The 27,469-nt window shown below is 43.0% G+C and overlaps 1 protein-coding gene across 6 annotated transcripts; it reads right to left on the bottom strand.

Annotated features, from left to right (window-relative positions):
• Nucleotides 1-30: 30 nt before the first annotated feature.
• Nucleotides 31-23,560, bottom strand: LOC106590178 (poly(U)-binding-splicing factor PUF60). Of its 6 annotated transcripts, none has more exons than XM_014180875.2 (12): nt 23,441-23,560; nt 22,699-22,784; nt 22,302-22,397; nt 22,105-22,194; nt 21,456-21,506; nt 19,995-20,156; nt 19,731-19,823; nt 18,052-18,265; nt 17,726-17,958; nt 9,324-9,507; nt 8,712-8,971; nt 31-689 (listed from the first exon to the last, which is right to left on the bottom strand). In XM_014180875.2, exons 3-12 carry the CDS (start codon nt 22,380-22,382, stop codon nt 390-392), a joined length of 1,668 nt encoding a protein of 555 aa, XP_014036350.1. In that variant the 5' UTR covers nt 22,383-22,397; nt 22,699-22,784; nt 23,441-23,560; the 3' UTR covers nt 31-389. The 6 variants fall into 6 exon arrangements, with proteins under 6 accessions (XP_014036350.1, XP_014036351.1, XP_014036352.1 ...); XM_014180876.2 differs by having other exon boundaries at nt 9,342-9,507; XM_014180877.2 differs by having other exon boundaries at nt 17,768-17,958.
• Nucleotides 23,561-27,469: the final 3,909 nt, after the last annotated feature.

The raw sequence follows: 27,469 nt of genomic DNA, 5'->3' as shown, positions 1-27,469 counted from the left end.
AACCCATAAGAAATTCACAACAGACATTCACATAGTTGAAGAATTTATTTTTGGGGGTAAATGGGAACCAATAGCTCTAAAACGATTTTAAAGAGTCCAGACAACTTAAAAATGGGGGTAACCTAATGACTTCTCAATTTGATAACAAAAAAAACTGCAAATAATACAAAAGAAATCAAGTCTTCACAGTAGGTGACAAAACAAAATTCATGAGGTGCAAATATTATTTTCTTAACCAATCCCTCAAAAGAGACCATTAATAATATTAACATCAATAAAAAAAAAAATACAATTTAAAAAGAGGCCCAAATCTCTAGCAGCAGTGATAGTGGCTGAAGTGAGTTTGAGCAACGGGTATGGGATGGGTTTGGGCAACCATTTCAGACAGTTTATGCGGAGAGGTCGCTACTGTTAAAGCGCTCTTGGTCGTAGACCTCCGCGATGACCTTGCGACCCCCAAACCAGCGGTCGTTGAGTGCCTGGATGGCCTTGTTCATCTCCGAGACCATGGAGAACTCCACAAAGATCTTGACGATGATCTCAGCATCCTCCTCCTCCCCCTGCTTCTCCTGGTAGATGATGACCCGGTTGACGGCACCAAACTTGCCGCACTCCTCTGTCACCTCGCCCTCCAGGTCGTCATCGATGTCCTCTGGCCCCACCATATTCCGTAACACCATCACCGTAGACTGGGGAGGGGAAGACAAGTCAATATGTATTCCTACCTAAATCGTATTAGATTAAAATAATATCTACTTTTCAGTGAAAGTACCACAACTTTTGTACATTTTGAACAATTAAACAAGGCAAATACAGTGCATTCGGAAAGTATTGAGACGTTAACTTTCCAAATGTTGTTACATTACAGCCTTATTCTAAAATGGATAAAATAAAAGTCCTCCATCTATACACAATAACCCATAATGACGAAGCAAAAAAAGAAATGTCACATTTACATAAGTATTCAGACCCTTTACTCAGTACTTTCTTGAAGCACCATTGGCAGTGATTACAGCCTCGAGTCTTCTTGGGTACGACGCTACAAGCTTGGCACACCTGTATTTGGGGAGTTTCTCCCCTTTTTCTCTGCAGATGTGTGGTGCCAGGACAACAACCTCTCCCCCAATGTGATCAAGACAAAGGAGATGATTGTGGACTACAGGAAAAGGAGGACCGAGCACACCCCAATTCTCATTGACAGGGCTGTAGTGGAACAGGTTGAGAGCGTCAACTTCCTTGGTGTCCATATTAACAAACTATTTTATATTTCACCTTTATTTAACCAGGTAGGCCAGTTGAAAACAAGTTCTCATTTACAACTGCGACCTGGCCAAGATAAAGCAAAGCAGTGCGGCAAACAGAGATACACATGGGAAAAAAACGTACAGTCAATAACGCAATAGAAAAGGTCTGTATACAGTGTGTGCAAATGGCGTGAGGTGGTAAGGTAATAAATAGGCCATAGTAGCGAAGTAATTACAATTCAGCAAATGAACACTGGAGTGATAGATGTGCAAGTAGAAATACTGGTGTGCAAAAGAGCAAAACAAGTAAATAAAAACAATACGGCGATGAGGAAGGTAGTTGGATGGGCTTTTTACAGATGGGCTGTGTACAGCTGCAGCGATCGGTAAGCTGCTCAGATAGCTGAAGCTTAAAGTTAGCGAGGAAAATATAAGTCTCCAACTGCAGCGATTTTTGCAATTTGTTCCAGTCACTGGCAGCAGAGAACTGGAAGGAAAGGCAGCCAAAGAGGTGTTGGCTTTGGAGATGACCAGTGAGATATATCTGCTGGAGCGTGTGCTACGGGTGGGTGTTATGGTGACTAGTGATTGGGGATAATGTGGAGGTTTACATAGCAAAGACTTATAGATGACCTGGAGCCAATGGGTCTGGCACGATTATGTAGCGAGGGCCAGGCGACGAGAGCATACAGGTCGCAGTGGTGGGTGGTATATGGGGCTTTGGTGACAAAACGGATGGCACTGTGATAGACTGCATCCAGTTTGCTGAGTAGAGAGTTGGAGGCTATTTTGTAAATGACATAGCCGAAGTCGAGGATCGGAAGGATAGTCAGTTTTACGAGGGTATGTTTGGCAGCGTGAGTGAAAGAGGCTTTGTTGCGAAATAGGAAGCCGATTCTAGATTTAATTTAGGATTGGAGATGTTTAATATGAGTCTGGAAGGAGAGGTTAGTCTAACCAGACACCTAGGTATTTGTAGTTGTCCACATATTCTAAGTCAGAACCGTCCAGAGTAGGGATGCTAGGCGGGGCGGGTGCGGGCAGTGATCGGTTGAAAAGCATGCATTAGTTTTTACTAGCGTTTAAGAGCAGTTGGAAGCCATGGAAGAGTGTTGTATGGCATTGACGCTCGTTTGGAGGTTTGTTAATACAGTGTCCAAAGAAGGGCCAGATGTATACAGAATGGTGTCGTCTGCGTAGAGGTGGATCAGGGAATCACCCGCAGCAAGAGCATCGTTGATATACATACAGAGAAAAGAGTCGGCCAGAGAATTGAACCCTGTGGTACCCCCATAGAGACTGCCAGAGGTCCGGACAACAGGCCCTCCGATTTGACACACTGAACGCTATCTGAGAAGTAGTTGGTGAACCAGGCAAGGCAGTCATTTGTGAAATCAAGACTGTTGAGTTTGCAGATAAGAATACGGTGATTGACAGTCGAAAGCCTTGGCCAGGTCGATGAAGACGGCTGCACAGTAATGTCTTTTATCGATGGCGGTTATGATATCGTTTAGTACTTGAGTATGGCTGATGTGCACCCGTGACCAGCTCGGAAACCGGACTGCACAGCGGAGAAGGTACAGTGGGATTCGAAACATCTGCTATCTGAATTTGGGTGAAGGAGAAGCTGAGGAGGCTTGGGCAAGTAGCTGTGGGGGGTGCGGAGCTGTTGGCCGGGGTTGGGGTTGCCAGGAGGAAAGCAAGGCCAGCCGTAGAGAAATGCTTATTGAAATTGTCGATTATCGTGGATTTAGCGGTGGTGACAGTGTTTCCTAGCCTCAGTGCAGTGGGCAGCTGGGAGGAGGTTCTTATTCTCCATGGAGTTCACAGTGTCCCAAAACATTTTGGAGTTATAGCAACAGGATGCAAATTTCTGTTTGAAAAAGCTAGCCTTAGCTTTCCTAACTCACTGTGTGTATTGGTTCCTGACTTCCCTGAAAAGTTGCATATCGCTTCAGGTCTGATCATCAACAAAAAGCTTTGCTTTCCACTACACACAATAACAAACTACTATATTCAAACTAAAATCAAACACTATTGTTCTTAACTGCATTTTCATTGGACGACGAGTGAACAGTAGAACAGAGCTGCCATATTCGATGCTAGTGCAGTCCGCCACAGGAAGTTTTTGTGCTGGTCGAGGGCAGTCAGGTCTGGAGTGAACCAAGGGCTATATCTGTTCTTAGTTCTCCATTTTTTGAAAGGGGCATGCTTATTTAAGATGGTGAGGAAATTATTTTTAAAGAACGACCAGGCATCCTCTACTGACGGGATGAGGTCAATATCCTTCCAGGATACCCGGGCCAGGTCGATTAGAAAGGCCTGCTCGCTGAAGTGTTTTAGGGAGCGTTTGACAGTGATGAGGGGTGGTCGTTTGACCGCGGACCCATAGGATCCTGATTGAAAACAGCAGAGGTGTATTTGGAAGGCCAGTTGGTAAGGATAATATCTATGAGGGTGCCCAAGTTCACGGATTTAGGGATGTACCTGGTGGGTTCCTTGAGAATTTGTGTGAGATTGAGGGCATCTAGCTTAGATTGTAGGACGGCCGGGGTGTTAAGCATGTCCAAGTTTAGGTCACCTAACAGTACCAACTCTGAAGATAGATCGGGAGGCGATCAATTCACATATGGTGTCCAGGGAACAACTGGGGGCTGAGGGGGGGTCTATAACAAGCGGCAACAGTGTGAGACTTGTTGCTGGAAAGGTGGATTTTTAAAAGTAGGAACTAATTGTTTGGGCACAGACTTGGATAGTATGACTGAACTTCGCAGGCTCTCTCTGCAGTAGATTAACTCCTCCCCCTTTGGCAGTTCTATCTTGATGGAAAATGTTGTAGTTGGGGATGGAAATCTCCGAATTTTTAGTGGCCTTCCTAAGCCAGGATTCAGACACGACAAGAACATCAGGGTTGGCGGAGTGTGCTAAAGCAGTGAGTAAAACAAACTTAGGGAGGAGGCTTCTGATGTTAACATGCATGAAACCAAGGCTTTTACGGTTACAGAAGTCAACAAATGAGAGCGCCCGGGAACACGCAGGGCCTGGGTTAACCTCCACATCACCCGAGGAACAGAGGAGTAGGATGAGGATACGGCGAAAGGCTAATCAAACTGGTTGTCTAGTGCGTTGGGGACAGAGAATAAAAGGAGCAGAATTCTGGGCGTGGTAGGATAGACTCAGGGCATAATGTACAGATGGGTATGGTAGGGCGCGGGTACAGTGGAGTTAAACCTAGGCATTGAGTGATGATAAGAGAGGTTGCATCTCTGGACGCACTAGTTATGCTGGGTGAGGTCACCGCATGTGTGGGAGGTGGGACAAAAGAGGTATCTGAGGCATGTTGAGTGGGACTAGGGGCTCTGCAGTTAACTAAAACAATGATAACTATCCTAAACAGTATACAAGGCATATTGACATTAGAAAGAGACAAAACGAGGCATAAAGCAATCACAGGTGTTGATTGGGAGAGCTAGCTAAGACAACGGGTAAGACAACAGCTAATCAGCTAAGACAACAGGTAAAATGGCGATGAATGGGCAGAGAGGGTCAGTTAACTACACACAGGGCCTGAGTTCGAGGCTGGGGCCGGCAGATAAACAAAAATAAACAAAATGGAGTACCGTGATTAATGAACAGCCCAGCAGGCATCAGTTATGTAGCCAAGTGATCATAGGGTCCAGTGAACAACAATAGATGAAACAGGGAAGCCACTAGGTAGTGGTTACTACGCTAGCAAGCGGGAGAAGTTAGCAGGCCGGGGCTAGTAGAAGCGTCTGCTCTGACATCTGGCAAAGGCCGGTTGAGGGCACAACGGATGGAATTACGTTGGCAGACCAGTCGTGATGGAACGGCGGGCCTCCGTGTCGACAAAGGGTCCAGGCCAGTTGGCAAAAGAAGTATTGTAGCTGGAGTATTTTCGTTTGCTGGCCAGGAGATGCGCCTGGCTCGCGGCTAACTGGTGCTAGCTTCGGGACAAGGGCGTTAGCCACTAGGTAGCAGCGATGATCCGATGCAAAGGTCCAGAGCTTACGGCAAGAATCCGGTGGTGTAGTGGATTCTAGTCGTGTTAGTGAAGAGTCCGGGAGGCATCAGCGGTGTAGCCGAGTGATCAAATGGTCCACTGAGCAGGCCGGGAGATGGGCCTGGCTCAAGGCTAGCTTTGGAGCTGGGCCACTCGGTAGCAGCTAGCTAGCTGTGATGATCAGGAGTAATGGTCCATGGCTTACGACAGGAATCCGGTGTTGTAGTGGAGAAAAACAGTCGATGTGCACAGGGTTGGTAATGCGCTGTGCAGACTGGCAAGTATTAACCAGGCTAAAAGCGGCTGGTGTCTGTGCTACAGGTAAAGGCCGCTAGCAGTGGCTAACAATGACTAAATAGCTAGTAGCTAATTAGCTTCTGATGGCTAGCTTCTGGTGGAGGTTCTGGCTATAAGGTCTAGCAGACCCGTATCACATTGGGTGAGGCGGGTTGCCGGAAGGTATATTTTTAATTTAAAAATGGAAAAAGATAGAACATATATAGAAATTTACTGAAAAATAATATATACAAAAAATATGAAAAATACAAAATTTACACTGCTACGCCATCTTGGAATCAGACTATCATGGTCCAAACACACTTAGACAGTCGTGAAGAGGGCACGACAAAGCCCATTCCCCCTCAGGAGCCTGAAAAGATTTGTCATGGGTCCTCAGATACTCAAAAAGTTCTACAGCTGCACCATCGAGAGCATCCTGACTGGTTGCATCACTGCCTGGTACGGCAACTGCTCGGCCTCAGACCGTAAGGCACTCCAGAGGGTAGAGCGCACAGCCCAGTACATCACTGTAACCAAGCTTCCTGCCATCCAGGACCACTATACCAGGCGGTGTCAGAGGAAGGCCCTTAAAGACTCCAGTTACCCTAGTCATACTGTTCTCACGGATACCGCACGGCAAGCGGTACCGGAGCGCCAAGTCTTGGTCCAAAAGGCTTCTTAACAGCTGCTACCCCCAAGCCATAAGACTCCTGAACAGCTAATCAAAGGGTTACCCAGACCCCTCTTTTACACTGCTGCTACTCTGTTTATAATCTATGCATAGTCACTTGAGCTCTACCTACATGTACATATTACCTCAATTACCTTGACTAACCGATGTCCCCGCACATTGTATATAGACTCGCTTGTTATTTTACTGCTGCTGTTTAATTATGTTACTTTTATTTTCAATTTTCTACTTTTTTTTCCTTCTTTCATAAAACTTCTTGAAAGCATTGTTGGTTAAGGTAAGGGCTTGTAAGTAAGCATTTCACTGTCAGGTCTATACTGGTTGTAATCGGCGCATGTAACAAATACAACTTTTGAGATTTGAGATCCTCTCAAGCTCTGTCAGGTTGGATGGGGAGCGTCGCTGCACAGCAATTGTCAGGTCTCTCCAGAGATGTTAGATCGGGTTCAAGTCCGGGCTCTGGATGGGCCACTCAAGGACATTGAGACTTGCCGAAGCCACTCCTGCGTTGTCCTGGCTGTGCGATTAGGGTCATTGTCCTGTTGGGAGGTGAATCTTAGCCCCAGTCAGGTCCTGAGCGCTCTGGAGCAGGTTTTCGTCAAGGATCTCTTTACATCGCTCCGTTCAACTTTCCCTCGATCCTGACGTCGCCCAGTCCCTGCTGCTGAAAAACATCCCCACAGCATGGGCTCCCTAGTGGCGCAGCAGTCTAAGGCACTGCATCTCAGTGCTAGAGGAGTCATTACAGACCCTGGTTCGATTCCAGAACGTATCACAACCGGAGTCCCATAGGGTGGCGCAGAATTGGCCCAGTGTCATCCGGATTAGGGTTTGGCCGTCATCGTAAATAAGAATTTGTTCTTAACTGACTTGCCGAGTTAAAGGTTTCCTCCAGACGTGACGCTTGGCATTCAGGCCAAAGAGTTCAATCTTGATTTCATCAGACCAGAGAATCTTGTTTCTCATGGTCAGAGTCTTCAGGTGCCTTTTTGCAAACTCCAAGCTGGCTGTTATGTGCCTTTAACTGAAGAGTGGCTTCCGTCAGGCCACTACCATAAAAAGGTCTGATTGGTGGACTGCTGCAGAGATAGTTGTCTTACTGGAAAGTTCTCCACAGAGGCACTCTGGTGCTCTGTCAGTGACCATCAGGTTCTTGGTCACCCTGACCAAGGCCCTTGTCCCCCGATTGCTCAGTTTGGCCGGGTGTCAGCTCTAGGAAGAGTCTTGGTGGTTCCAAACTTCTTCCAGTTAAGTGATAGAGAACACTGTGTTCTTGGGGTCCATCAATGCTGCAGAAATGTTTTGGTACCCTTCCCCAGAGCTGTGCCTTGACACAATCCTGTCTTGGAGATCGACAGACAATTCCTTCGACTTCATGGCTTGGTTTTTGCTCTGACATGCACTGTCAACTGTGTGACATTAGACAGATGTATACCTTTCCAAATCATGTCCAATCAATTTAATTTACCACAGGTGGTCCAATTAAGTTGTAGAAACATCAAGGATGATTTTTTATTTTACCTTTATTTAACTAGGCAAGTCAGCTAAGAACAAATTCTTATTTTCAATGACGGCCTAGGTTAACTCTGCCTTGTTCAGGGGCAGAACGACAGATTTTTACCTTGTCAGCTCGGGGATTCGATCTTGCAACCGCTCGGTTACTAGTCCAACGCTCTAACCACTGGGGCGGCAGGATACACCCGAGACTCGAAATTGAGCTCATAGCAAAGGGTCTGAATACTTACGTAAAAATGTATTAATAGTATAATAGTAGATACAGTGCATTCAGAAAGTATTCAGAACCCTTGACATTTTGTTTACATTTCAACCTTACTCTAAAATTGATTAAATACAAATGTGTTTTTCTTCATCAATCTACACACACAATACCCCATAATGGCAACGAGAACAGGTTTAGAAATGTTTGCAAATGTACTCAAAAAAAAAAAAATGGATACCTTATTTACACATCCCCACAGCATCATGCTGTGGGATGTTTTTCAGCGGCAGGGACTGGGAGACTAGTCAGGATCAAGGGAAAGATGAACAGAGCAAAGTACAGAGAGATCCTTGAGGAAAACCTGCTACAGAGCACTCAGAACCTCAGACTGGGGCGAAGGTTCACCTTCCAACAGGACAACGACCCTAAGCACACAGCCAAGACAACGCAGGAGTGGCTTCGGGACAAATCTCTGAAACCGATCTAACATCTCTGGAGAGCTGAAAATAGCTGTGCAGTGATGCCCCCCATCCAACCTGACAGAGCTTGAGAGGATCTGCAGAGAAGAATGGAGGAACTCCCCAAATACAGGTGTGCCAAGCTTGTAGATACATATCCAAGAAGACTTGAGGCTGTAATCACTGCCAAAGTTGCTTCAACAAAGTACTGAGTAAAGGGTCTGAATAATTATAAATGTACAAACATTTATAAAAACCTGTTACACACACACACACACATCTTCATGTCTGATCTTACCTCTGATTTCCTAAGCAGTTTCTGCATGACCATGTGCCTGGCACTGCTTCCTGAAATGCTCATGTGTTCTTGGTCGCTCAACATCTCCTGGCCGGTCCCATCCTGCAGCATCTCTTTCTCCTCCTGCTTCTTCTTCTGAAGCTCTTGTAGAGAGGGGTTGAGTTGGGCTGGGTTGGTGATCACAGGCGGTGAGGCCAGCACAGGGTTGACCAGGCCCACCTGGGGCAGCACTGGCAGGTTAGGACGCACTGGTGTCACACCTACAGGGACATTCACACACATCAGCCATACATAAATACATCTTCATTGATATGGTTTCTCCGAGAGAACATGGCCATTCATAGGAGTCAAAACCTCTGTTGAAATTTTGTTTCTCTAATTGGTTGCATGTGAACCAACTGTCAAGCTTTTTATGACACATTCTCAAATGAGCAGGATCAGATGGAAAAACTACAAAACCTGGCTGACCAGATAATCCCACTCAACACTGTGGCATTGAGTAGATAAGATACACACTTGAAATCATTTAAAACGATGCTCTAACCCTCTAAAAAGATTCAAAACAGACCTAAGTGAGTGCATAGGTCAGTGGACAATACTCTTTGTACTCACACATGTCTCGATACACACCTGTGATCATTCCGGGGGCCTGGGCAGCCATGACTGCCTGAGGGATGCCCATGGAGCCCATGGAACCCATTTGTCCCATTTGTCCCATCTGTCCCATCTGTCCCATTTGGCCCATCTGGTTCGCCCCGGCCATCGCCCCCAAGATGGACGCCCCGGTCACAGCCTCCTTGAGAGAGGGGCGGGACGCATTAGCAGGAAAACACAGTGAGGTTGCACAGTCAGACTTCATACAGCATGTATAGTGCTCTACTCTGCATTAGGGTTGGGGGATGTCCACCTTTGTCCTATCGTGATTAAGTACCCTTAAAACATTGTGATATTCGATGATATTAACCCACCATTGGCCAACCCCCAAAAGACTTAAAGTTTTTAAAAAAGACAGCTAAAAAAGGACCACTAGCGCGAGCTCGCAGGACAGTCGGAGGCAAAGTCATTAATATACTTGAGTCAAGTCAGGTGACTGGTTGAGCCTTCTTGGGTGAGTGACGTCACAAGTGTTTAGCTTGTTCGCCAGCATGAGCACTAAGCACTTAACTTGGGAAACCCAGCTTCAGCTTAATTAAGAAATAAATTAAAGCCTTACCAGCGAGCTAACCAATCCATTTCACTGTCTGATCCTTCATAAAACGAGTCCACTAATTGTTCTTTTTTTACCTTTGCGCAAGCCGTCTGTTGCTTGATATGAGCAAGTTCTCCCAAATGTATCTAATAATAGGTCATCCACGATTAGTTGGCTAGTAACATTTGTGGCTATTGGCTGGCCAGTTTGCTAGCCAGCTACATTTCAGTCAGTAACTATCCTTCTAAAAACTATACTGAACAAAACTATAAAACGCAACATGTAAAGTGTTGGTCCCATGTTTCATGAGCAGTAATAAAAAGATCCCAGAGATGTTCCAAATGCACAAAAAGCTTGTCAAATTTTGGGCATAAATTTGTTTACGTCCCTGTTAGTGAGCATTTCTCCTTTGCCAAGATAATCCATCCACCTGACAGGTGTGGCATATCAAGAAGCTGATTAACAGCATGATCATTACACAGGTGTACCTTGTGCTGGGGACAATATAAGGCCACTCAAATGTGCAGTTGTGTCAACACAATGCCAGAGAATTTCATGTTCATTTCTCTACCACAAGCTGCCCCTGTTTTAGAAAACTTGCCAGTACCTCGAACCGACCTCACAACCGCAGATCATGTGTATAGCATTGTGTGGGCAAGCAGTTTGCTGATGTCAACGTTGTGAACAGAGTGCCACATGGTGGCTGTGGGGTTATGGTATGGGCAGGCATAAGCTACGGACAATGAACACAATTGCATTTTAAATCGATGGCAACTTGAATGCACAGAGATACTGTGATGAGATCCTGAAGCTCATTGTCAGGCCATTCATCCGCCGCCATCACCTCATGTTTCAGCATGATAACGCACAGCCCCATGTTGCAAGAATCTGTACACAATACCCGGAAGCTGAAAATGTCCAAGTTGTTCCATGGCCTGCATATTCTCCAGACATGTCACCGATTGAGAACGTTTGGGATGCTCTGGATCGACATGTTCCAGTTCCCTCCAATACCCAGCAACTTCACACAGCCATTGAGGAGGAGTGGGACAACATTCCACAGGCCACAATCAACGCCCTGAATAATTCAATGCGAAGCAGATGTGGCGCGCTGCATGAGGCAAGTGGTGGTCACACCAGATACTGACTGGTTCTGATCCACACCTCTATTTAAAAAATATATATTTAAGGCATCTGTGACCAACATGCATATCTGCATTACCAGTCATGTGAAATCCATAGATTAGGGCCAAGTGATATGCATTTTAAGAACCATCATTGAAGTTGGTGGTTCCTACTGGTTTTAGATCAGAGGCGAGATAAGTTATCAGCCATGTTTTGGGCTCGGGGTGATGTCACGCAAACAAGAAGGCTCAACCAATCATCCAACGGATAATGATGACTTTGCCTCCGGCTATCCTCCGAAAGGAAATTTTGCCAACGGGAGGGACGAGAGGAATCATGACAAAATCTATTTTGGAGCCAAATCAAATTTATTTTTTTATTTTTTTATTTTTTGAAGATTTTTATTCCTCACGCTTGGAGCTGTGGCACGAAAGAGGTGTGTGTGTGCGCCGACGCAAAAGTGACAGTCAGGAGCCTCGCTGGCTGTTCGTCGTGTGATGGGCCCGGGTGCAGAACACGCAACTCTGATGTGATAGAGAATCGCCTATAGACGGACTTTCATAAATGTTACTATTTGAAAGCTGCAACTTTAGGACATTAAACTCTATTAGAATAGCCTATATGGGAAATACTCATACATTTAACTTGTCTTAATGCTTTTGATATGCTATTTTAATTGGGAGGATTTGGACTTTGGCCGTTTGGTTGGCAACAAGGAAGGATACATGCATGATTTCTTTTAGAATAAGCTTTTCGCAACTATAAGGTTTCTTCAAACTACTCGTTCGATGTTTCAATCTTGCTATTGTTTGTTCTACCTCATTATCTTAGGCCCATCAGGATATTCAAATTACCCAACTTTGAGAACTCCTTTCAATAATGCCTAGAATTCAGTCAGATCAATTCATTGTTTGATCATGAATAACGCGGCGGGAGAAAGTCTGAAAATAATTAGACACCAGCTGTAAAAAATGAAGTAGGCTTCAACTATATTAGCCTCTATGGGCTAGGTGGGACGCAGGCGTCCCACCCGTGGTGCACTCCATCAACAGCAGGTGCATTTCAAGAGCGGCAAATTTGAATCCAAATAAATGTCAAAATTCAAATTTTTCAAACATACAACTATTTTACACCCTTTGAAAGATAAACATCTCCTTAATCTAACCACGTTTTACGATTTCAAAAAGGTTTTACGGCGAAAGCATAAATTTAGAGTATGTTAGGACAGTACATTTACAAGAGTTGTGTGTAATGTTTTGTCAATTCAAAGACAGGGTCACCAAAACCATAAAACCAGCTAAAATGATGCACTAACCTTTTACAATCTCCATCAGATGACACTCCTAGGACATTATGTTAGACAATGCATGCATTTTTAGTTCTATCAAGTTCATATTTATATCCAAAAACAGCGTTTTACTATGGCATTGATGTTGAGGAAATCGTTTCCCTCCAATAACCGGCAGTCAAGTCAGCATCACAAATTAAATAATTAAAATTAGAAAACATTGGTAAAATATTATATTGTCATTTAAAGAATTATAGATTTACATCTCTTGAACGCAATCAACTTTCCAGATTTAAAAATAACCTTACTGGGAAATCACACTTTGCAATAATCTGAGCACTGCGCCCAGAAAAATACGCGTTGCGATACAGACTAGTCGTCATGTTGGGGAGATCTAAAATCGAAAATACTATGTAAATAATCCATTACCTTTGATTCTCTTCATCAGATGTCACTTCCAGGTATCACAGGTCCATAACGAATGTAGTTTTGTTCAAAAAAGCTCATCATTTATGTCCAAAAATCTCCGTCTTGTTAGCACATGATCTAAGCCCGCCGGACTTCACTTCATGAACGAGGGGAAAAAATATATTTACGTTCGTTCAAACATGTCAAACGTTGTATAGCATAAATCATTAGGGCCTTTTTTAACCAGAACATGAATAATATTCAAGGTGGACGAATGCATACTCTTTTATAACGTATTGGAACGAGGGTACCCAACATGAACTCGCGCGCCAGGTGTCTAATGGGCCATCATTGTTCCATGGCTCTTGTTCGGTCAGATCTCCCTCCAGAAGACTCAAAACACTTTGTAAAGGCTGGTGACATCTAGTGGAAGCAATAGGAAGTGCCAAAATATTCCTCAGCCCCTGTGTTTTTCAATGGCATAGGTTTAAAGGTAATACAACACATCAGGTATCCACTTCCTGTCAGAAAATGTCTCAGGGTTTTGCCTGCCAAATGAGTTCTGTTATACTCACAGACACCATTCAAACAGTTTTAGAAACTTTAGGGTGTTTTCTATCCATATATAATAAGTATATGCATATTCTAGTTACTGGGTAGGATTAGTAACCAGATTAAATCGGGTAAATTTTTTTTATCCAGCCGTGCAAATACTGCCCCCTAGCCCTAACAGGTTAGAGGTCGACCGATTAAATCAGCACAGCCGATTACAAGTTTTGATAACAATCGGTAATCAGCATTTTTGGACGCCGATTATGGTCGATGACATTGCATTCCACGAGGAAACCGCGTGGCAGGCTGACCACCTGTTACGCGAGTGCAGCAAGGAGCCAAGGTAAGTTGCTAGCTAGCATTAAACTTAACTTATAGAAAACAATCTTCACATAATCACTAGTTAACTACACATGGTTGATGATATTACTAGGTTAACTAGCTTGTCCTGCGGTGCATATAATCAACTGTATATATAAATAATTCTGAATGGACATTTTGTGCTGCTTTGTTGAAAATCTTAGCTCCGTCTACATTGCTCTTTCATTCTGTAAATTGTTTAACATTTATTGATACTGCTATAGCCTGCATAACCTAAGGAATAGGCAACTTGGCGTGGCCGTGCTGCCCAGTCAGCTTTTTACTGCCTGGTGTCAGTCAGGTTGAAAGAAACATATATATCGTCTGTCACAATCAACGATGGCTGTTAATCACCTTCAATATCCGATACTGTAAAATAGCCCAACCCTACTGTCCTCAAGGCTCATGTCAGATTAATGTCAAGCCAATATACAATATTCTACAACTACAAATGGTCAATATAAAACATCCACTAAACTCATAACACTATTTATTACTAAACAGAACTATGACCACTGTTAACAGTGCCAGATATAGCAGTGAGGGTGTGTGCTTGCTTAAAACCTGTTGGGGCTAGGGGGCAGTATTTGCACGGCCGGATAAAAAAACGTACCCAATTTAATCTGGTTACTACTCCTGCCCAGTAACTAGAATATGCATATAATTCGTAGTTTTGGATAGAAAACACTCGAAAGTTTCTAAAACTGTTTGAATGGTGTCTGAGTATAACAGAACTCATATGGCAGGCAAAAACCTGAGAAGATTCCATGCAGGAAGTGGAAATCTGATTTGTGGAATCACCTTCAACAAATTGCCTATGAAACACACCGTGAGTTAGGATTCATTTAGCACTTCCTAAGGCTTCCACTAGATGTCAACAGTCTTTACAAAGTGGTTTGAGTCTTCTCCGGTAAAAACTGACCGAACGAGAGGCCTGGAAAGTTGGTCATAGGGGGAGGGCCATTACTACTATGACGCGGGCGCCCGTGGGTACCCTTTCGTTCCGAAACGTTTAGTAAGACAATGCAATCGTCCGCCTTGAATATTATTGAAGCTCTGATTGAAAAAGGCCCTAAAGATTTATGTTATACAACGTTTGACATGTTTGATCGAACGTAAATATATATTTTTTGCACATTCGTGACGACAAGTCCTGCGCACCTCGTACATTTTGAGTAGCCTTCGGAACGCACTAACAGGAAGGAGCTATTGGGACATAAATTATTAACTTTTTCGAACAAAACTACATTTGTTATGGACCTGGGATTCCTGGAAGTGCCTTCTGATGAAGATAATCAAAGGTAAGTGAATATTTACAATAGTATATTTCATTTTAGATGACTCCAAGATGGCGCTAACCTGTATCGCCTAGCCTATTTTTCTGAGCATAGCACCTCGTTTATTGCAAAGTGTGATTCCCAAGTTATTTTTAAAATCTGGCAATGCGGTTGCATTCACGAGATGTTAATCTATAATTCTTTGAATGACAATATTATATTTGACCAATGTTTTCGAATAGTAATTTTGTAAATTGTAGCGCTGATTCACCGGAAGCATTTGAGGGAAAATATTTTCTGAACGTCACGCGCCGATGTAAAATGCTGTTTTTATATATAAATATGAACTTTATCGAACAAAAAATGCATGTATTGTGTAACATGATGTCCTAGGAGTGTCATCTGATGAAGATTGTCAAAGCTTAGTGCTGCATTTAGCTGTGTTTTGGGTATTTGTGATGCATGCTAGTTGCTTTGAAAATGGCAGTGTGATTATTTTTGGCAGGGTACTCTCCTAACATAATCTAATGTTTTGCTTTTGCTGTAAAGCCTTTTTGAAAATCGGACAGCGTGGTTCGATTCAGGAGAGGTGTATCTATAAAATGGTGTAAAATAGTCATATGTTTGAGAAATTGAAGTTATAGCATTTATGAGGCATTTATGAGGCATTTGTGAGGCATTTGTGAGGCATTTGTGAGGCATTTGTATTTCGCGCGACGCGATTCCACTGGCTGTTGACTAGGTGGGACGCAAACGTCCCAGGTTGCCAGACAGGTTAAGCAGTGAGACTCCAGGGAGTAATTAGCTTCCACACCCAAAAGCACAGAACAAAAATAAACACAAGTGTTGTCCCATGTTTCATGGGCTGAAAAAATAAATCACATAAATGTTCCATACGCACAAAAAGCTTATTTCTCAAATTGTTAACAAATTTGTTTATATCCATGTTAGTTAGCATTTCTCCTTTGCCAAGATAATTCATCCACCTGACAGGTGTGGCATATCAAGAAGCTGATTAAAAACGCATGGTCATTACACAAGGGCACCTTGTGCTGGGGAAAATAACATTTTTGCAGTTGTCACAACGCCGCAGATGTTTCAAGTTGAGGGAGAGTTCATTTGGCATGCTGACTGTAGGAATGTCCACCAGAGCTGTTGCCAGAGAATTGAATGTTCATTTCTCTACAATAAGCTGCCGCCAATGTCAGACCACACGTAACCTTTTGTGGGGGGAAAAAACTGATTCTGATTGGCCTATACCCTCCAAGGCACCCATGGCTGCGCCCCTGCCCAGTCATGTGAAATCCATAGATTAGGGCCTAATGAGTGCATTTCATCTGACTGATTTCCTTATATGAACAATAACCCAGTAAAATCTTTGCATGTTGCGTCAACATTTATGTTCAGTATATTTTACAGGAGCTTTGCTTCTTAGTATTATAGTACTTAGAATTACAAGGGAAGAGGGCCAGCCCTCATCACAGGGGATAAACTTTTGCAACTGTGGGTTGAGCTCACATCACAACAAGAAGACATGGCACAGCACATGTTGTTAGCAAACACAGAGCAGTGTACATAGAAGACTTTATATTGCCCTGCACGGGTTCTGCATCATCAATTCATCAAATACTCTATCAAATTCTACAACGGCAGGTCACATCAAAATATATGTTAATGGGCACAGAAAATACAATATTCAGCTTTATATAGACATACATTACATTTCTATCTTTAGTATATTAATTATAGTTAGTACATTTTACTAAAAGATCACACCTAGCTACCTACAGTGAGCTCCAAAAGTAGTGGGACAGTGACAAATGTTTTGTTGTTTTGGCTCTGTACTCCAGCACTTTGGATTTGAAACGATACAGTAACTGAGGTTAAAGTGAGGTTAAAGTGCAGACTTTCAAACTTAATTTCAGGGTATTTTGATATCGGGTGAACCGTTTAGAAATTACAGCACTTTTTGTACATAGTTCCCCCCCCCCCCCCATTTTTAGGGGACGAAAAGTACTGGGACAAATTCACTTGTGTATTATATTAAAAAGGTTTAGTATTTGGTCCTATATTCATAGCACGCAATGACTACATCAAGCTTGTGACTCCACACATTTTTTTGATGTATTTACTGTTTGTTTTGGTTGCGTTTCAGATTATTTTGTGCCCAACGGAAATTAATGGTAAATAATGTATAGTCCTTTTGGAGTCACTTTTATTGTAAATAAGAACAGAATGTTACTAAACATGTCAACATTAATGTGGATGCTACTGTGATTATGGATAATCCTGGATAATGAATCATGAGTAATGATTAGTGAGAAAGTTAGAGGCACAAATATATATATTTCTCTCCCCAAAGTCTTGTCCCATCGCTGCAACTCCTGTACGGACTCGGGAGAGAGCCATGCGTCTTCCAAAACGCGACCCCGTGTGCCGCCTCATGGGTCTCCCGGTCGGCTTCAACGCAGCCTGGGATTGAACCCGGGCCTGTAGTGACACCTCAAGCATTGCGATGCAGTGCCTTAAACTGCTGCGTCACTCATGAGGCTAGCACAAATATTTGTACTACTTTAATACACAAGTGGATTTGTCACAATATGTTTGGTCCCCAGTGTACAAAAAGTGCTGTAATTTCTAAATGGGTCACCCGATACGGATAAGAATACGACAAAATTAAAGCTGACAGTCAGCACTTTACACTCAGTCATTGTATCATTTCAAATCCGAAATGCCAAAGTACAGAGCCAAAATAACAAAATGTGTCGCTGTCCCAATACTTTTGGAGCTCACTGTATATCAGAGGTATATTTACCTGGAAGGCCAATAGATCCCTTTGGAAGGGAATCATACTTGCCTGGGCCGTTATCTTAGCGGTGGCTGCTGCAGCAGCCACGGCTGCAGCGGGCGGCAGGCCACCAGGCTGGGTGGGGGTCAGCATGGGCATGGGCGGGGTGACGGCCTTGCCCACCCGCAAGTACTGGCCCCCCAGGTCAAACAGGTTCATGGAGGACACTGCATCCAGGGACGACTGGGGCTTGTCATACTCTGCCAAGGAGAGAGGGGGGAAAAGGAGGAGTTAGGCGGACAAACACACAGCAACAGCACATCCTGAGGGCCGCCAAACGCCTCTCTGCTCACCGATGAAGCCAAAGCTCTTGTGTCTTCCCGTGGTGGGGTCCCTGGCTAACGTGCAGGACTTGATCCTCCCGAAGGCCTCAAAGACGCTCTTGATGTCCTCGTCTGAGAGGTCGGGGTGGACGGAAGCCACGAAGATCCGGTTGTAGGCGCGCGCCTCCTCTGCCAGCTGGTCGATGATGGGTTGCGCCTGACCAATGTTACCTGGCCGCCCCACCTACAGCACAGATACCAGCACAGGGCCAATGAGTGGGGTGTCACAGCCCACTGACCGAGCAACGCAACACCTCAAGCTCCAAAACCACCTAACGCCTTCAACTGGAACAATGCAATTAGAGATCGAAGGAGACCATTTATCTTTGCAATTGGTCCCGTGTGGCTCAGTTGGTAGAGCATGGCGCTTGCAACACCAGGGTTGTGGGTTCGATTCCCACGGGGACCAGTACAAAAATGTACCAAAAAAGAAATGTATGCACTCACTACTGTAAGTCGCCCCGGATAAGAGCATCTGCTAAATAACTAAAATGTAATCGCAGCCCAATGTATTCTTTGCCAAGTTTCCACTAGCCTTGCTAAACAGCATCTTTCCACCAGGGCTTTCTGCAAAGGCTTAGGTAATACGAGTGATGTGAAACGTGACAATCTGCACTGTAGCCTAGAGACAACGCCGTCTATTGACACTTTTCTCACACTCTCCCTTTTCTTTCTGGATTATGGAAACTGACAACATACCAACAACTCAGATAGTCACTTTAAAATCATCACCTGGAAATGAACTAGAGCAAAGATCACGGCAAAATTGTATTTATTTTTTTTAAATACGAAAAGGAGATCAAGAAAATAGCCTGTCTAGAACTCACGAAGATAATTCTACTGTAAGAGCTGCTTCACTCACTCAGGCAGTTTCAAACAACACTAAAAGGCCTGTTCAGAATGCCTCAGCCAGAGCTGCGGCTGAGGATCAACGATTGGAAATGCGTATAAAATTAACAAGATAAAACTGCACGTGTGGCTAGCACTACCCTTTCTAGGACCGAGCAGTCGGAGGTATCTCCTCTAACTGTCCATCTATAGGTTAGTGTTTGGAGCGTCTCTATTAGCGGCTATGTAGTATATGATCTGTGCTGCAGGTGGGGCGGCCAAGCGACACCAACCAGGCGCAGCCCATCATCAGCACATCTCGGACACAGAGCAACACATCATCGTACGCTGCCCGGGCATCCTAGAGGAACTGGTCACTAAAACAATGTGGTGATGACATCATGGAAGCAGAACACAGCACAGACATTCACAAAAAAAAAAAAGAACACACCCGCGCACACACAGACATGCGCGCACACACACAAAACACACACACCCAAACACACACACGCATACCTGTAAATGAATTGACATACATACAAGCAAAGAAAGACAAAGAAATGAGTGGCTTTAGATACACTTCCATACAGAATTTAGAGAGACTACCAATTAGTGATTCACACAGAAATAATAGTTCAGTTACACGGAAAGAGCGAAATGAGGATTTCGAACTGGCTCCATGCGTTCTCGATAGAAATGAAAAGAAAACAAAAAGGTTAAAAAGGTAATAGCAGGAGCACCCCTCTTTCCAGGGGTATAGAGGGGGTTCTGAGAGGTCCACTTCCACTGGGCCGGACAGGCTGACTCTCCAGGCCACTCACCTTGATGTTCCTGCCCCCAAGCATGACTGAGTTCATCTGCTCCAAAGCCAGCTGTGCCGCCTCCGGGATCTCATACTCCACAAAGGCAAAGCCCTGCACAGACAGACACAACCATGGGACAACAGTCCACCGCATTACAGACATGTGCATGCCACATTCTCCTGTTGTGCCTCAATTTTCCCCCTCACATGATTTATTTCAGATCTAATTCTAATCACATTGCAACGCTGTGTGATGTGGTTTAAGGGTGCTCTATACACGGACCTTGTGCTTCATTGTAACGGAGTCCCATGACATGTCAATGCTCTTGATGGGGCCAAAAGGGGCAAAGGCCTGTCTGATGGTGTCCTCCCCGAGCTCATAGTATATGGAGCCCACATACACCCGGCACATGATGGCTAGAGCACGCTGCCGCTGAGCCGCCACCTGGTAACCCCGGAGAAAAACACACCATGATGTTTAGGGGGTCTAAGAAAGCAAGAACACACAAAAATGTAAAATAAATCTATCTAGATGTGTATGGGCAAATGGTGAATTTTTATTTATTTATTTTTACATTGAAATGTTATTTATTTGTTTAATTCTGTATGGTGTTTGCTTATCCCAACAATAGACGTACAGGCCAATGTCAGGGAAAGACGCAATCTGAGCATACGCAACATAGAGTCCCGGACAACGATTTTGCAACTATCTACAAAAAGATTAACAATTTGGGGAATGCAGGCACCCAAACAGCTACGTAATTAAAAAAAATGATATATGTTACTGCATTAATATGGGTGAAAGCACTGAAGGTGACAACGTGGATGTCCTTCGTTAATATTTGGCTCCTGAAACTGACCTGTAGTCCAGGGCTGCATATACTGTATATTGTGACATTTCAACATGGCGAACAAATGAAATAAACACCTATATCAGTTGAATAGCATCCAATAAAAGCCTAAGGAAAACATTTTACACTTACGTCTCTAAGGGGAGTGAGGGATGGTTAACCACTGAAAGCAGAGTTTACTGGGTCCTTTACTCAAGTATAGCTGCTTTTACTATCACCCACAGGCACAACTAACAGCCTAATCTATTAGAGAAAAGGGATTTCCCCTATTACAACATAACATTTGAGATTACCAAAAATTCCTGTTTGAGCAGTTCTCTCATCTTTGGTTATTGAAAGAGACTGCTAACCCTCTTTAGCCCCAACACCAAAGCTGGCTTTTTCAGCTTCAATCAATGCAAAGTACCAGCATATTTACAAAGAAGACATGGACTTCCCCATGTTAATTTTCTCAACCACCCTTGGATAGCCATTTCAGGCTAGTGTAAAAAGACATCATACTGCTAAAATGCCCTGATGAAGTTTGTATTGTGCTCAAATGTATGAATTCATACATAAAGTCCTAATATAAATCACTTTCAGTGTAAAAAAAAAAAAATAACAAAAAAAAACATCAACTAACAGCTGTTGCCACTAGTGGAAGTACTTCAAGGCATTTCTTCTGAAATGGGGCAGTGGGCATACAAACACATGGCTTCATTAACCAGACTGAATTAAGCAGAAACAGAGTCCCTCATAATTATAATATTAAAAACCATGTCTTCTTTTGAAATATGAGTTCTTTGGTCAGCTGCTATGGTTAGGACTGAGGCCAGAGTGGCCGATCAAAGAAGGGTAACCGTCCCTTTTAACAGGAATGCGAACAGAGAAAAAAAGTTTAATAATCTATTGACCGATTGTAAAGGTGAGAGAGGATCTCCAAAGCCCATTGTCACTGCTGCCATCTGAAAGACAGTAAAGATGAAAAAGGTGCTGAAAAGTAGGTTAGATATATATTTAAGCTTTGCTTTTTCAAAATGTCATTGCTTTGATATACATCAGCTAGACACACATCCCCTAAAAGACTTTCAGGACTGATTTGACTTTCCCTCCGCAGTCCCCACCCACTCCAATCTGCCCCAAAGCATTTCACAATATTACCCCACATTCAAGACATTCAAAAGCCCTATGTGGGACCAAGTGCAAAGCAATCAACATGTTTAACTAAGTCTTCATGTTGATCTTCTCCAGCTGAAAAAGAAGAGGCAGAAGCAAGAGGACAAACATTCCTATCCAATCATTGTACGCAGAGAAACACACTTGTATATGCTGTGCTGCAGTTGTGAAGGATGTTACTATTTTTTTGTGCTACTGAACAATCAAGTAATGTTTGTAACTACAAAGTTACTAGGGCAGATGCTTTTACCTGTATATGTGATAGTCCAAGTTACTCTCAGAAATAAGGCAAAAACTGCATGCATGTGGTTGGTGTTAAGAGATAAGAACATATGGTCAAGAGGATGAGAGTTTAGCTGCAGGAGTACAGAATTCAGCACGCCTCACCTGCAAGTTGGTGAGCTGCTGTTGCTGATGGGCAATGGTCTGCTTCACCAAGACACTCTTAATGCTCTGCTCCATGGCATATTTCTTTGCCTGAAGAAAAGTCAGTGTGAGAGAATAGTGGAACCGCAGGCAAATTGACTGATCTTGAGTCATTACATATACACCTGTATTTAGTCATGTTTATGTAGTAGGCTCACCCTTTGTAGAGCCTCCTGCTGCTCCGGGGTGAGAGGTGGCAGGCCAAGCTTCCCACCTGTGCCCTGTCCATTCTCCATCATCAGAGCTGTCCCTCCCTGAAGAACCACAGCAGGAAAGAAATGAATACCCATCTGAGCATCCTCAGAGACACTTATTCTTTGGAGAAATTAATAACATTTGCTGTGCCATGGACTGCACATTTGGTACGCTGCATCTGTGTTCTACTATGACCATCTTTAAGAGATTTGAGGTATAGAGATTGAGAATCCTCACAGTGCATATATCTTACTGGAGAAGGGGAAGCAGTTAATGTTGATTTGGATAGCTATAGGCCTAAAAACACAGAATCAGACCAGTCACTGGAACGCACAATGGGTGCGTAGATGATTTCCTTACCTACAACCTGATAAACGCTGGGACCACCAGAGGCAGGATAACCCCAAGGGGAAGAGTGATGGGGAAGCCTTAACAATTCAAAAAGTCTGAGAGAGAGAAAATGCTTTCAGACTAATATGTTAGCAGCTGCAAGGCGGTAAACTTGGTATCCTCCATTTGCACCGAGTGTTTGCCTAGCTAATTTCCTACCAATTTAGCTAGATAACTATGTAGCGAGTTAGTTAGCATATAATGCATAGTGTTCGTATAGAAGCAAGTACAAAGTTAGCTAAGTTCGTTGACTAACTTGATACACTTCAGTAGAGCTCAATATAACGTTGGTTGGGCTAGCGTTAGGCGAGCTCAAGTCAGTTAACTAGCTAACGTAGCAATCTAGCTAAGCTGGTCGTTGCATCGTTAGGCTAAATAGCATTTCGCATCATGACTCATGCATTGTAATTCCAACAACAGTCTGGCACACTAGCAGCTCTATCTGTGATTAGTTGGCTACAAATACGACACATTCAGCGATTGCTTTATTTGTGTAGCTAAATAGCATTAGCCAGGAGCAAATTGTCGCAGTAGATAGCAAGCTAGCTAGCTAAAAGGCCTCATGCCTAAATTCAGGTTTTGTAAATTAAACATGGTTAATGGGAATAAACCAGTAATTCCCACAAGAGATGTATACGCACAACTATTAAACAAACAGAACAAAGAAAATAATAACTGAGTTCATATTTAACTTATTTAGCAAGCTATTTACCGCAATCTCCGTCACCGCCATAAGCACACCTTCTTGAATAGGCCCCGCCGTTCTTCTTCTTCTTTAAATTGTATTGGTGGATTGTGTCAAACTGTGAGGTGCATACACCGCCACCTCCTGTACTGGAGTGCGAGGCCGGTCACGGGCCACTGACTGTATCCCCTATACAGCTATACAAAAATGGAAGGGAAAAGCACGGGGAAAAGGGAAGAAATATTGCCCTATAAACAACAACAACTCAACAGTATTACGCTACTTGGCCCTATCTGATCCTACACCAGGCCGGCAGCTTGGGAGAACGGCAAACCATCTTGTACACCCAAGTACTTCTCTGCAGCTGCCACCACAGCATCTATTTGATGTGATTTACATTCCATTTCTGCGGTACAGTTGATAACCATGGCTTTGAATGCTAAGAAGCCAACTTTAATGAAGCGCATGGTATTCCTATTGCTCTCTATTGGCCTTGACCTACTCACATGGAGCCTCTTAGGATGCCTTGCCCTGGACCCATCTTCCTCTACTACTCTCTTCACTGCCTCAGAATATGACACCTTCTGTACTACCCTGACCCTGGCAACCTCGACCTGTCTTTCTCTAACCGGACACTTCTGATCTCCAGCAACATGGGTATCCCTCAATTATGTATATAAGAATAAGGTGTTTTATTGTCACATACACTGGATAGGTGCAGTGAAATGTGTTGTTTTACAGGGTCAGCCATAGAAGTACAGTGCCACTTGAGCAAATTATGGTTAAGTGCCATGCTCAAGGGCACGTTGACAGATTTTTTTATTTGTCAGATCGGGTGTTCAAACCAGCGACCTGTTCAGTTACTGGTCCAACTCTCCAACCGTTAGGCTACTTGCCAGCTTGGATTGCTGATGTTATATATTAGCCAATGAGAAGCCATATTGACACTACTCAGAAAAGCAGTCCTCCATAAGAATGAATGAAATTCTACAGCCAGGCAACAAACCCTAATAGGATTTCCCCCCCCCCCCCCCCCCCCCCTTAATAATGTCATAATCAACCTTTACCAGTTGAATGTAGACACAAATATAATACTTTTTTGTTTAAAAAATATTCAGAAATATTGTATTTAAATATGCAAATGAGGCAACAACTCATTAAATATAAACATATTTGCATATCCTGCAAATATGTTTTTCTGGACACTGGATTAAGTCAGCCTAAATATTTGGGTTTCATATTGTTAAGGATGTTTTCACATATAGTCCTCTTTAAGGGTGTTTTCACCCATTTCTGTGAACTCAGTGCGGTTCGCTTTATTTCTTGTGCAGTGTTAACACTCCAAAGAAACTCAGACACCTTCAAAGAGCCCCCCGAAGCATAGCACCTCTTTAAAGTGAACTCTCGGGTAAAAAAAAAAAAAGCTATAGAACTCAGGTCTCTTTGTATTCACACTGCCCTTGCCTTTGAATGTGGACTCTTTTGCCAGTTCACTTCACCTATTTTGTGGTCTGTGTCATCTTTGCATTCACATTGCTATGTTTAGAAAATAACCAAGATCATTTTCCAACATTCACTCAATGCACTCTGGGTTTTTACAAAGTGCAGGACAAGCCATTATATCAGAACGTGTTATTGGACAGCTAGATATACTACTTACATTTTGGAAGTTGAAAGATTGCATTTAGTTGAAAGATGAGACATAATACATATAATCAGAAGATAATATTAACATGTACATGATATTGGTAACAGAATAAATAGCAGAAAATTGTACACCCAATGTAGGCTTCTGCCCCTTTATGAGCTAGCATTGATTTTGTACCCGATGTTGTGATTCTCACCAAATATTGTTGTTTTCTCACACTATTCAAACCAATGATTCATATATACACTAGATGACAGGTAGGGGTGCGTGGGGCGCTATGTTGAAGCCATCTTGGCATTCCCCCACTGTTGTAAAAAATAGGTTGTAGGCTATAGAAATGCATTTATTAATGTCTACATTAGTTTTTGCCCCATTTATTCTATTACAGACACATTAATGCATACTTTTAAATTATATTATGTAAGCTAAACATGATCAAATCTAAAAACATTTTTAAGAGATTATTAATATTACTGTCCCCACTACAATAACAAAAAACACTTAAATACATGTAATTTGTCCTTGAAACATTTAACTGAAATACTGTAGAATTCCATTCATTCCTATGGAGGACTGCTCCTACTGGGGAGTACCAATATGGCCGACCGAGGGTTTCAAAGCCTCTCAATGGCAAATGCGTAGCAATTAGCAATCAAGGGTTTATATACATCATTGATTCAAACCCACATCTGAATAAACAGCTTATGAAGGTCTCATAGCCTATAGATCACATACAGTGTCACATACAGTATTTCCTAGCCACCGTGCTTCTACACCTGCATTGCTTGCTGTTTGGGGTTTTAGGCTGGGTTTCTGTACAGCACTTTGAGATATCAGCTGATGTAAGAAGGGCTATATAAATAAATTTGATTTGATATTTCAAACAAATAATCTGAACATTGTGTCGGTACAAAACTTCATACTTGACAATCACTAATCAATGTCCAAAAACAGCACAGGGCTCATTTGAGGGCTCATTTGAGGGGTCTGAGTTCAATTGGAGCATTCACACTGCAGAAACAATTATGTGAACAGCACTGACTTCACAAAAATAGTCTGAAAGGGGCCAAGTGTGAAAACACCCTTCCAGTATGGAAGACCAAACCTGCCGTAATTAGAATGAAATTAATAAATAAATGCACACAGAAATAGATAAATACATCCGCACATAATTAAATAAATGAGCAAGGAAATACTAAAATGCTGACTAAAATGTATATATTTTCTCTACATATCTGTATGTATTTAATTATTCATGTATGTATTATCTAATTATTCAAACTTTAATTAATTTTATTCATTTATATATTTATTCATTTATTTATGTATTTTTTCCTCCAATATGATAATGAGGGTGAGTCAGTCAAATGTCTGATACATTGATCAAATCATTGGTCGATCAATGTCACAGCGCGTTGCTTGATCCATAGGTATCAGCCTACTAAGTGACACCCACAGAACATAACTGTGAAGAGTTTACACAAATATTAAGGTCACAACTCCTATTGCAGAACTTTGACACCCCTGTGAAATTAGCCACATTAGCTCACCAGTCAATAGGCTGAATAGTGAGGTGAGTTCCCACACTCAAAGTCCTGAGAGCTACAACACCAATATTTGTGTACACTATTCACATGTGTTCTGTGGGTGTCACTGAGTAGGCTCATACCCAATTTCATGGACCCAACATCCCTAGGTAAGACTGTACATTGCAATTTGAATGTTCAATACACATAGTAGGTTGACTGGTGAGCTAATGTGGCTCATTTCACAGGGGTGTCAAAGTCCTGCAAAAGGAGCTACAACACTAATATTTGTGTGAACTTTTCACAGTTGTGTTTTGTGGCTGTCACTGAGTAGGCTGATACCTATGGATCTTGAGTCCATGAAATGGGGTAAGGCTGTACGTTGCAATATAAATGTGCAATACGCACAATAGACTTATTGGGCAGGTGATTTCCCACACTCAATGTCCTGCAATAAGAGCTATTACACTAATATGTGTAAACTCTTCCCAGTTGTGTTCTCTGGAGGTCACTGAGTAGGCTGATACCTCATTTGCATGGACCCAAGATCCATAGGTAAGGCTGTACATTACAATATGAAAGTTCAATATGCACAATAGGCTGAATAGTGAGGTGATTTCCCACAAAGTCCTGCAATAAGAGCTATGAGGTTAATAAGTGTGTAAACTCTTCACAGATGTGTTCTGTGGGTGTCGCTGAATCGGCTGATACCCAATTCCATTGATCCACAATGCAGGTAGCCTAGTGGTTAGAGTGTTGGGCCAGTAACTGAAAGGTTGCTGGATCGAATCCCAGAGCTGACAAGGTAAAAATCTGTTGTTCTACCCCTGAGCAAAGCAATTAACCCACTATTCCCTGGGTGCTGTGGATGTTGATTATGGC

This window comes from Salmo salar, chromosome 29 (genome assembly GCF_965601325.2).
Source record: "Salmo salar chromosome 29, fSalSal1, whole genome shotgun sequence".
NCBI classification, from domain to species: domain Eukaryota; kingdom Metazoa; phylum Chordata; class Actinopteri; order Salmoniformes; family Salmonidae; genus Salmo; species Salmo salar.
This window is presented reverse-complemented; position numbering and strand designations above follow the sequence as displayed.